Source organism: Brassica oleracea, chromosome C7, assembly GCF_000695525.1.
Source record: "Brassica oleracea var. oleracea cultivar TO1000 chromosome C7, BOL, whole genome shotgun sequence".
Classification (NCBI taxonomy): domain Eukaryota; kingdom Viridiplantae; phylum Streptophyta; class Magnoliopsida; order Brassicales; family Brassicaceae; genus Brassica; species Brassica oleracea.
In genome coordinates this window covers 23,673,990-23,684,996 of record NC_027754.1, presented here as the reverse complement: position 1 = coordinate 23,684,996, position 11,007 = coordinate 23,673,990, and the positions used below count along the sequence as shown (strand labels likewise).

At 36.4% G+C, this 11,007-nt stretch overlaps 4 protein-coding genes across 5 annotated transcripts in view; 2 read left to right on the top strand and 2 right to left on the bottom strand.

The window, feature by feature from the left end:
- Positions 1-2,060: 2,060 nt before the first annotated feature.
- LOC106305037 (serine carboxypeptidase-like 11) lies at positions 2,061-3,968 on the bottom strand. The gene is made up of 3 exons (XM_013741417.1): positions 3,776-3,968; positions 3,493-3,635; positions 2,061-3,252 (listed from the first exon to the last, which is right to left on the bottom strand). The coding sequence occupies exons 1-3, from the start codon at positions 3,904-3,906 to the stop codon at positions 3,245-3,247; spliced, it is 282 nt and encodes a 93-aa protein (XP_013596871.1). The 5' UTR covers positions 3,907-3,968; the 3' UTR covers positions 2,061-3,244.
- Positions 3,969-6,095: 2,127 nt separating this feature from the next.
- On the top strand, positions 6,096-6,922 carry LOC106302897 (splicing regulatory glutamine/lysine-rich protein 1-like). The gene is made up of 2 exons (XM_013739298.1): positions 6,096-6,443; positions 6,536-6,922. The coding sequence occupies exons 1-2, from the start codon at positions 6,366-6,368 to the stop codon at positions 6,920-6,922; spliced, it is 465 nt and encodes a 154-aa protein (XP_013594752.1). The 5' UTR covers positions 6,096-6,365.
- Positions 6,923-7,779: 857 nt separating this feature from the next.
- Positions 7,780-9,487, bottom strand: LOC106305010 (cytochrome P450 81D1-like). Its single transcript, XM_013741390.1, has 2 exons — positions 8,585-9,487; positions 7,780-8,504 (listed from the first exon to the last, which is right to left on the bottom strand). Exons 1-2 carry the CDS (start codon positions 9,470-9,472, stop codon positions 7,884-7,886), a joined length of 1,509 nt encoding a protein of 502 aa, XP_013596844.1. The 5' UTR covers positions 9,473-9,487; the 3' UTR covers positions 7,780-7,883.
- Positions 9,488-9,660: 173 nt separating this feature from the next.
- LOC106304676 (RNA-binding protein 25-like) overlaps positions 9,661-11,007 on the top strand; it is a 10,273-nt gene continuing 8,926 nt past the window's right edge. The window contains exons 1-2 of one of the 2 annotated variants that reach the window (XM_013741073.1): positions 9,661-9,886; positions 10,031-10,151. In XM_013741073.1, coding sequence (XP_013596527.1) covers positions 9,826-9,886; positions 10,031-10,151 — 182 coding nt within the window. In that variant the 5' untranslated portion in view covers positions 9,661-9,825. Of the gene's footprint in view, positions 9,887-10,003; positions 10,152-11,007 lie in introns of both variants that reach the window. The other variant, XM_013741072.1, reaches the window with a different exon arrangement.

Here is an 11,007-nt window from a genome sequence, read left to right as displayed (position 1 = left end):
GGTTTAGGGTTTAGAGTTGATGTTTCCTGGTTTAGGGTTTAGAGTTGATGATTTAGGGTTTAAAGTTTATGTTTTAAGTTTAGATTTAGGGTTTAGGGTTTACTTTTAAGGTTTAGAGTTGATGTTTTAGTGTTTAGATTTGAAGGTTTAGGGTTTAAGGTTTAGGGTTTAGAGTTGATGTTTCCTGGTTTAGGGTTTAGAGTTGATGATTTAGGGTTTAAAGTTTATGTTTTAAGTTTAGATTTAGGGTTTAGGGTTTACTTTTAAGGTTTAGAGTTGATGTTTTAGTGTTTAGATTTGAAGGTTTAGGGTTTAAGGTTTAGGGTTTAGAGTTGATGTTTCGGGGTTTAAGGTTTAGAGTTGATGTTTCATGATTTAGGGTTAGAGTTGATGATTTAGGGTTTAGAGTTGATGTTTTAAGTTTAGATAAGTTAACCATATGTTTTTTTTTGTCAAAGTTAATGAAAAGGTTATAAATGTCTTTTATCCTTCATTAAAGATGAGGGTAAAAGTGTTTAGTATAAACATGAAAAGTGATACTTTGAAAATGATATTTTTGACAGTTTCCATTAATATAAGGTTTATAGGCTTTAAAAATAATAATAATTTGGTTATATTCTTAATCAATAAATTTGTTGATAAAATTCATAAACAGGAGTAAAAGCTTTACATTTATTACTATTATTTTTATATAAATTTGGTTTAATTATAAATAATAATAAATTTAGTATGAAAAAACTGATAAAAAAATGCCCCTTCGCGTTGGACCTAAGCGATGGCTCGAGTCACAACTGCTCTGGGCCGGCCTTGTCGGTCGAAGACTGACAATGGGGAGTGGTATACCCTTTGGTATTTATCCTTTGGTTTAGTTGAGGAGATATCAATTTAATGCTTGTCGGGTCAGCTGTCCCTTTTTCTTTGCTCAACCAGCCGTCCCCATTTAAATTGCAGCTAATGTCCCCAAATTTTTTGGTAGTTATACGTTCATGGACCCCTTTGTAATTTATCCTTTTCACCTTTTGTTCTTTAATATTTTTTTTTCTGGCGTGGATCCAAACCACTACAGTATGTTATTGTGTTTAGCCCATGCGGACATTTCATACTACGAATATTTTTTCATTATAATAAATTATTGTTTATTTTTTAAAAAATCAAATTGAATATTACATAATTTATATATGAAAAAATTTCATCTAAACATATAAGCTCATTACAGGGCCGTGCCTGACATTTGCAAAAGTAGAAGCGAGGAAAAAAATTTGGCCCCTGTAACTTAGTGCAAAAAAAGAACTTCAAATAATAATGAGCATTAGTTAGCTTTCGAACCCAGGACACCGAACAGTTAAACTCAAATAACAGTTGCTCTCACTATCTCTACTACCTAAACATTTGAGAAATTGGCCCCAAAATTGTTTTTATATTGATCGGCCCTCAAGCAAATGCTTGATGGGCTTGTATCCAGGTCCGGCCCTGGCTCATTATTGCATTAAACTTTTTGTAAGTACTATGTATTATAAATAGTTTTGAAAATTATGTAGAAACTACATTCATTAAAAAAAAATTCTTGACTAGTATTGAATTTTCTATTTCCTAATTTTAACTTTTTATGATTAAAAATATTATTTTTGGATAACAACACAATCATGAATTATCTTATTTATTTTAAGCTATATTTTATTTTTGGATAATTTTTATTATATTAATTTATAATCATTATCTAATCCAACTACAAAATTATCTAATCTAATAGATAAATCTAAAACTGTTAATAAAAAAATTTCTTTTCAATTATATAATATAATTATATAATTATTCATTAAGGATAACAATTGATCTAAATTTTAATGTAAGAGTAAAATCTCTTTTCTATAAATTTATTTTTCTAATTTTTCTTTACATATTTCACCAATTTTATGTAAATTAAATTTTGGCTCGTGCCAAATTATCAATAACTGCTATAGAAAACTTTTTTATAAGCTTTTCAGTTTTTCATGAAGTTTTTGTCCAATGATTTTGTTCTGTTAAAAATTTACTATATATTTATAGATGCAATACAATAAAGACAAGTATAAATATTATAAACTATTGTGTTTTCCGGTTAGCTTTTTTTTTCCACTGGAATTTTATTAATAGATCAAGTCCAACAGGAACAAGCCCTACAAGAAAGTACAAAGTCCAATCTACGGGCCAAAAAAAACTTAACAAAAGGCCCAACGCAAAGGCCCAACCCAAACAGACACTTTGAGCCCAAAGCCCAAAGAGGTACCCCGTTGAAGAAGAAAGCCAACCGCGTCCACCACGTGTTCGGTTGCCCAGCAACCACTGGACACGCGTCAAGACGATGGAGAGCTGTCATCCTCCGGCGAAACTGAAGCGGCTGGAAGGAACTCCGACGAAACAGAGCCTTAACGGAGAAAAAACCGTCCATCCAGAACGGTCTTCGCTGAAATCCAGGGCGCTCAGAGGATCTACGCTTCGAAAACACAATCGCCATCAATCGATCCCTTAACCGTAATCAAACGGATAAAAGGAAAGAGAATCGATAGGACCAAGGAAACCACATAACCGTAGATTTAAACCATAATCGGGAAGACCCGATAAAAGGCCGCCATCACCACCAAGGAGGAGCGTGACACGGAGACAAAAGCCGGCCGTCCAACACCGGAGAAGAAGGTGAGGGCGCCAGAAGCAAAAGCCGGACGTTCACCGAGATAGATGCAACGCCGAAGACTGAGATCCGGCCGGATGAGACCGTAACCGGAAAAACCTGAACCGGAAGTCCTACGCCGGAGAAGAAAGCGCGGACTCCAGATCCAAAAGCCGGCCGACCATCTAGAGAAGATGCTACGCCGGAAGGGGCCCAACCACGGGCGATGAGTCGCCGGAAAGGAACCAGCGCAACGCTTCTTTTCTTCAACTTCTCCTCTGTGAAAGATCCTAGAGAGAGAACAGAGGAAAAAGGAGAGAGAAGCTAGATTTTTCTTCCGGTTAGCTAAAGTTACAAATTTCAGCCTAAGTTCTTTTGTAGTTAATAAAATCTGACCTGACTCATAATTGTTTCCGGATCTGCCACCGATTACAAGACATACAAGGGCTTTCAGAAGACACTCAAGTTTGCCATATTATTATTACCTTTTGAAGAAACTCATGGATCATCTTAACTTCATTTGTGTCACTAGTTTTATCAAGTGGAGTTCTTGAGTAGGAGAAGCCAGATCCAACAGGTTGATCCAAGAATAGTATGTTAGCCACCTGAAAATGTGATGAAGATTACGAAAAGTATCAAAATAGATCATTGGGTTTATGATCGACATATGAACGTACTTTCCATCATTACATGTGTCCATGAATATGTTGTAGAGACCTAAAAAGCGAGATTTCCATTGCAAACCTCGAACTTAAAAGCCAGAGGTCCTATTTTTGGTTTCTTACCACTTTAAGAAAAACCATTGAAAATGATGATATAAAATGAATATATTTTATAGATTTTACCCTTCTCAAAAAGAAGTCCTAGGAGAGAAGAGCATCCAGGTCCACCATTTAACCAAATAAGAAGAGGATCTTCTATTGGATTATTCTCAGATTTGATGTAGTAGAACAATTGTATATCCTCTTCCTCACCAATACCGATGTACCTTTCGTTTACAAGAATAGCAAATTACTAATTCCAAACTCAAACACACGTATTATTATTATTTTGGTCAGAGTATATTATTATTATTCTTTTTCATATATTATACATTGGTAAAAAGGAAAAAATAAACATTTTACAAACCCCGTTTCAAGCTCAAAAGGAAGAGGACCTTCAAAACCGGGAAGAAACTTGACGATAGAGCCAGAATCAACATGATGACTCGAGACAAAAAGAAGTAGAACCAGAAACAGAAGCTTTAGCGTCAAACTCATTCTTTTTAAAATTCTAAATATTGAGTCTTTTGTGTTCAAAAAGTATCGAGTCTTTTACGGGTTAAAAGGGATCTATATAGGTAGCAACCATTCATCACCGTGAATAATGACATAAATGAGCAACAGTTTTAGTTCATGTGGTCAGTGTGCAGCTGTTAAAAACTAATAATCCCTAAACATTATTGAAAAGTGATCAATACAGTAATTTTGAAAAAAAAAATGACATACTAACAATAATGACATGACATATTAACAATGATGACATATATTGAAACTAATTGTGAAGGGGACGTTTATATTCAATGATGATTTTTTTTTTACTTTTTTTATAATATGATAATAAATCATAGATCATCATTAACATAACAATAAATAAGATAATAGTATAAATCGATAATATTTTACAATTTTCGAAATGTCATTTTTGCTTATATTTTTGTAATTTTATAATTTTTATTACTAAAACAATTCTTTCAATTTTTATGCAGTTTTATTTTTCAAAATTGTAATTTTATAATCACAATACGATTAGCTTCTTTTTAATATCGACAAATATTATAAATATTATTTGTTTTATGTTTTGATAGTTATATACCTAAAAAAAAATTCTCTTAATTTTATAGAATTTGATTTAGATATTTCAACCAAAAGAAATAGATTAAAAAAATTTCCATGATTATAATCTTAAATATATACATATATGTTAATAAATATAATTTGCTTAAAAATATTTATTTTATCTTAATTTTTACATATAATTAAATTAAAAATTATAAGCAAATAATGAAATCTAAAAATTAACAAGATTTTATTTTTAAATATAATTTAAATTTTTAAATTTTTATTTCCATATATGGTGTACGAAAACACCTAGTATCCAATTATATCAGATAATATAAAAAGGTATCCGACTTCTCTAGCTCTTATCATTAGAAATTATTAGCACGTGTAAGCGATTCAGAACATTCTTGATCGTTCTGTTTGTTCTTATCCAAATCCTATCTCAAGGGGAAAATGCACGTTCACAGGTACGAGGTAGTTGTTCAAATCCTATCCCAACTACTTTTGCTAACCGTTTGTGTTATCATGAATAATATGAGATTCGTAGCTCAGTGGCATTATAATGCCCCTATTGAACTTTGGAGGAAGGTTCGATGCACCCTGTTATCAACTTCTATTTTACCCATTTTCACCTATTTCTTCCTTTTGCTTTATATTCTCGTACGAGTCCCATTTAATATTGTAACAGAGTTTAAAGACAACTTATTTCCTACATTTAATTTATTACAAATTTCATTTATATCACCTGTCTGTCTTTTTTCTTCTTCTTACATTGTCTTTCTAACTATTATTTTCTTTTACATTTCATTTAAGCAATTTACCTAACTCACATATATATATAACACTTATTTTACATCATTGGTTGAATAATATTTATAATTTCCGATAAACTATTTAGACAATAAGATACCTGAATTATTTTTGAAAAAATAAATATTAAAATAAAAACTTTAAAATCCAAAATAGTTAAGATTAGTTTTGTTTATAATTTCATGATACCAAATTTAAATGTAGAATAATACAAACTTAATTTTGTTAGTTATTCCTATAGTATATTATATATAATTTTGATTAATTTTTTTATTAATTTATAAATATATTGTGTCCCCAGTTAAAAACATTTTTGGATCCGCCACTTCTCAGAAGATCTCTAGATCTTTCTTTCTTATGTTATTTAAGGATCTATTGTAATTGAATAATGTAAGGAGAATGAATTGAATAAAATTTTCACAGGAGTAACCATTCATCACCACTTAACGATGATAAGTTTTTCAGCTTTTATCGACACCATTGATTAAGAGAGTGACAGCTGAACACTCGAAATAATTTTTAGCGTACTCATATAAATAAAAAGGTTTTTAGTAAAAAAAAATTTTTTGCTAAAAAATATGTGAAGACGTATGATTCAACGTTTGAATCTCAAAAGAGCTAACGTCTTTAACGGTCACATTGAATGGGCCAGATAAAGAAGATCGATCGAAGGCAAAAGGCTATTGGAATTGGGTGCAAGAGATCAGGCCCAAATACAAACAGCTCACGTGGAGAACCGAGGAGTCTGATGACAATCGGTGTGAGGTTGTTATTAGGTGACTCTCAGGTCGTTGTTATTAGGTGACTCTCTTCCGAATTGTGGTTGACATTGTCTGGTTTTACGAACTTGAACCTCTTTTAGGGGATTTCATGCATTCGTCTTAGGGTTTCACCGATTATACGAAACAAACTGTAGTTTTCAGGATCGTTGGTGCATGTACCTTAGAAGTTTTCAGTAGAACCTAACCTATGGTAGTTGTAGTTTAGGCTCTGTTTGAATCGTAATCTTCGTATTTGTAGGGTTTACACACGCTACATTCACTATAGGTTACGAGGCATGGATTAATAAATGCAACATCGATGGGAATATGGTTCCACCTGGTGCTCTTGTCAAGTTTGTTCAGAAAGGTCTCCACTACATGGAGATGGAAGCTAATTTGAGCAATGTAATAGTTACTTTTTTCTTCTTTCTCTTGTGGTTTCTTTACAGTGTTTGCTCTGGTTAGACTTAGCTTTGTTTTTGCTGTATTGCTCGCAGGGGGCAGCAGACATTGACGAGGAATTCTCATTCTTTCAACCGTTGGATCTGATCTCAAAGGATGTAAACGAGTTGCAGGTGATGCTGAGGGAGAGTAAGAGGAAAGAGAGGGATAAGGAGAAGGACAGAGAAAGGTCTAAAGAAAATGAGAAGGAGGTTGAACGAGAACATGATGGAGATTGCAGCCAAATGAAGGATAAGGATAGGCATGAGAAACAGAAGGAACGAGAGAGGGAAAGGGAGAAGATGGAACGAGAAAAGGAGAGAGAAAGAGAGAAGATTGAACGAGAAGCATTGGAGGGGGAGAGACTGAAGTTAGAGAGGGAAAGGGACATGAAAATGGAGAAGATAGAGAAGGAAAATGCCTACGAAAAGAAGCTTGAGTGAATTGTTGAATGAGATACTAAGTAAAGAAAGCGAGAAGGTCAAGCTTAGGATCGACAACATATCAGTTATTGCTCTAACGAAGAATCCAGTTTTCCATGGAAGGAGTAAATATGTGCTCAAGAAGTATCACTTCATTCGTGAGTGTGTGGAGAATGGGCAAATTGAAGTGGAGCATGTACCGGGAGTTGAGCAGAAGTCCGACATACTTACCAAGCCATTAGCAAGGATTAAGTTCAAGCAAATGATGAGCTTAATCGGAGTTCAAGAAATTGATCTCCCTAATTTAAGTTGGAATTAAGGGGGTAAATGTTGGATGATTCCAAGCTTATGGAAACTTAACATATTATTAGATGTTTAATATGTTAAGATAAACACAATAAGGAAATCTAGAAATAGGAAAATGAAGTTTTCTATTTAGGCTATGTCACTACAAGAAAACACGCCGAATTCCGACGGAGGTTCCGACGGACACCAATGTCGTCGGAAATTTGTGACGGATTTGTGACGGATTACCGACCAAATCCAAAAAAATGAAGTCGTTGGAATTCCGTCGGCCATTTCCGACGGAATTCCGACGAAACAAGGGTCGTCAGAATATTCCGACGACTTTTCGACGACATTCCGATTCCGATGCGGGTGGTCTTAATGGAGGAAGAAAAGAAATATCTAGAGCGTTTTTCTTTCAACATTTGGGACTAGGCATAATAATTTTGGGATTTAAGAAACGTAAAGAGGAAATCTAGTGAGCAATCTCGATTCATGGACCTAGAGACGATGATTAAAAAAATTAAATTTCTTGAAACTATTCAAGAAAGAGTGAGCAATCTCGATTCATGGACCTATAGAGACGATGATTAAAAAAATTAAATTTCTTGAAACTATTCAAGAAATACAAAAGAAAAATGTTCTTTATTAGCAACAATGCAATGCATGTCGATGATCGTCGATAAAATACAAGAAATTAAAAAACAAGGTTGTCTAGGATAGGAGAAGACTTGCATTTGGCAACTAAAGGCACAGCTTTAGGCATGGTAAGACCTTTTCCTTCCGACATGTCAACTGCAATGTCTTCAACCCTCTCCCAATCAAAACACTGGATCAACGACCCTAAAGCTGAGCTCAATACAATTTGGGCCAGCCCCATTCCAGGACACGCTCTTCTACCTATACCAAAAGGTAGAAACTTACCATGTTGCATCTTCGACTCTTTACTGTCGAACCTTTCCGGCTTAAAAGCCTCGGGCTCATCCCACCATACCTTTGGGTCTCTCTGAATAGCCCACGCGTTGATGAGTAGCCATGTGCCACGTGGAATATCAAACCCAGCAACTTTACAATTATGGGACGACGCGTGGGGAACCAGCATTGGCACTGCAGGATAGAGACGAAGAGTCTCCGAGATCACACTATTGAGATATGTACAAGTGCTAGTATCAGATTCCTCCATCAAACGCCCTTCTTTCGAAACGACGTTGTTTAATTCCGTCTTGACTTTCACTAGAACATCTGGATGATTTAGAAGGTTAGCCATAGCCCACTCCAATGTCACAGTCGTTGTCTCCGCCGCAGCAGATAACATCACCTGCAAAAATTGTACGATGCAATCTTCATGTTTTTTTCTAATAACTGAGTTGTATTTAAAAAAAAAAAAAATCCACGAACCAGTACGAGTCCTTTGATGATCTCGTCGGTGTAGTAGTCAGGTTGTGATTCTTGAAGGGTAAGCAAATGAGTGATCATGGTGTTCTTGAACTCATTTTTTCCCCTGTTTGCTCTGTTCTCGTCTACCAGTCCCTGCAAAAACTTGTCCAACTTGGAGCCAAGTTTCTTGGCTCTCTTAATGTATCTATCGAAATCAAACAGCTTCCAAATCGGAAGAAAGTCGCCGACGTAAGTTAACCCTGCGAGCTCGAAAGTTTCTCTGATCAGCTCCTGCACTTCCTTAGCATCCACGTTTTCCTCGCCGTAGTATCTTTTTCCAGCGACCATTCTCATGACAACGTTCAAGGTAAACCCATAAAGCAACGGTCGTAGCTCCAACAAGTTACTTCCTCCTTTTGATGTGGCCGCCGCGGCGGCGGCGTGGATCGTCCGAAGCAGAGACCTCACTTCGTCTCTCCGGATCCCTAAGGATTCTCTGAGACGAACGGTGGAGAATATCTCGGCGTTGCAGATACGGCGGAGGTTGCGCCAGTGGTCTCCGTAGGGAGCTACGGTAACTATCGTGTTGTTGTAACCAGCGATTTTGAAGAGAGTACTGGTAGGTCTGTTTGCGAAAACAACATCATTTTCGTGAGTTAAGAATTCCTCAGCTGCGGAGGCTGACGTGACGACCACGGCTCGACAAGAGCCAAGCTTGAGCGAAAACACTGGACCTAGGTTTAGAGAGAGGTCACGAAGGCAACGATGCATGGGATCTTTGAGCAGGTGGAGGTGTCCGATCACAGGGAAACCTATCGGACTTGGTGGAAGATTCAGCTTTGATCGGAAAAGATAAGCCGCGGCTGCAATAAATCCGACGACCAGAGCGAATGAAAGAAAATTAAACATCTCGTCTGATTTGGTTGCTTTTCATTCAGGTGCATGCACGCACATATACAGCTTTATTATCGAGTCTAGAGTCAACCATGTAGAACGTGCCCCACGCTTGGGCGATTTGTTTTTTTGCCCTCGTGCTTTTTATTTTAATGTTTATCAACAGGTGGTTTGGCTGTTGTTGTCCGTGAATTATTGATGATGACATATTAAATGGGCTTAGCCCAATAAGTCAGTTATTGGATAATGTTAGGCCCATTGTGTTTTAATTACACCCGGTTTAGATACGTCGGAGAAGATCAACATATCACCGACTTGTTTTGTGGACAGCTGGGTTACTCCGACTCAGTCGAATTTGGCCGTAGGAGATGTCTTCACTAACCTCCGTCGAATTGAATTTTCTGATATTCCGATATCTTCAGGAATCAGGTAAACCTTCTCTGTAATCTCTCCCATTGTATCTGTTCTGATAGCTACAAGCTAAGGGGTTTTGGATTTCAGGATCATTGGGTTGTAGTTTAAGCTCTGTTTGAGTGGTAATTGTAGGGTTGACACACGCTGCATTCACACTAGGTTACGAGGCAGGGATTAATAAATGCAAAATCTATGGGAATATGGTTCCACCTGGTGCTCTTGTCAAGTTTGTTCAGAAAGGTCTCCAATACATTGAGATGGAAGCTAATTTGAGCAGTGTAATAGTTACTCTTTTTTCTTTATCTCTTGTGGTTCCTTTACAGTCTTAGACTGAGCTATGTTTTCACTAGAAGAAAACAGACGGATACTGACGGACAAAATCGTCACAAGTTCATCGGAATAGAGACAATTTGACGAATTTCTAACGAAAGTGGTCGTCGGTATCATTTCGTCGGAAAAAAAAAATTCGTCGGAATTTCGTCAGAGTTTCCGACGACTTTCTGACGAATACCGATAAACCACATTCTGACGAACTTCCGACGACACTCCGATAACATATTCCGAGAACAGAATTCATCGGAAACGCAAAAATTCGTCAGTATATTCTGACGACTTGTACTCGTCGGTATATTCCGACGACTATGATTCGTCAGTATATTCTGACGACTTGTACTCGTCGGTATATTCCGACGACTATGATTCGTCAGTATATTCTGACGACTTGTACTCGTCGGTATATTCCGACGACTATGATTCGTCAGTATATTCTGACGACTTGTACTCGTCGGTATATTCCGACGACTATGATTCGTCAGTATATTCTGACGACTTGTACTCGTCGGTATATTCCGACGACTATGATTCGTCAGTATATTCTGACGACTTGTACTCGTCGGTATATTCCGACGACTATGATTCGTCAGTATATTCTGACGACTTGTACTCGTCGGTATATTCCGACGACTATGATTCGTCAGTATATTCTGACGACTTGTACTCGTCGGTATATTCCGACGACTATGATTCGTCAGTATATTCTGACGACTTGTACTCGTCGGTATATTCCGACGACTATGATTCGTCAGTATATTCTGACGACTTGTACTCGTCGGTATATTCCGACGACTATGATTCGT

Coding starts and splice junctions, on each gene's coding strand:
- LOC106305037 (XM_013741417.1), bottom strand. CDS start 3,906: ATGAGTTTGACGCTAAAGCTTCTGTTTCTGGTTCTACTTCTTTTTGTC. Junction 3,636..3,775: donor CCTTTTGAGCTTGAAACGGG/GTTTGTAAAATG, acceptor TGTAAACGAAAG/GTACATCGGTATTGGTGAGG.
- LOC106302897 (XM_013739298.1), top strand. CDS start 6,366: ATGGTTCCACCTGGTGCTCTTGTCAAGTTTGTTCAGAAAGGTCTCCAC. Junction 6,444..6,535: donor TGGAAGCTAATTTGAGCAAT/GTAATAGTTACT, acceptor TATTGCTCGCAG/GGGGCAGCAGACATTGACGA.
- LOC106305010 (XM_013741390.1), bottom strand. CDS start 9,472: ATGTTTAATTTTCTTTCATTCGCTCTGGTCGTCGGATTTATTGCAGCC. Junction 8,505..8,584: donor TCATCAAAGGACTCGTACTG/GTTCGTGGATTT, acceptor CAATTTTTGCAG/GTGATGTTATCTGCTGCGGC.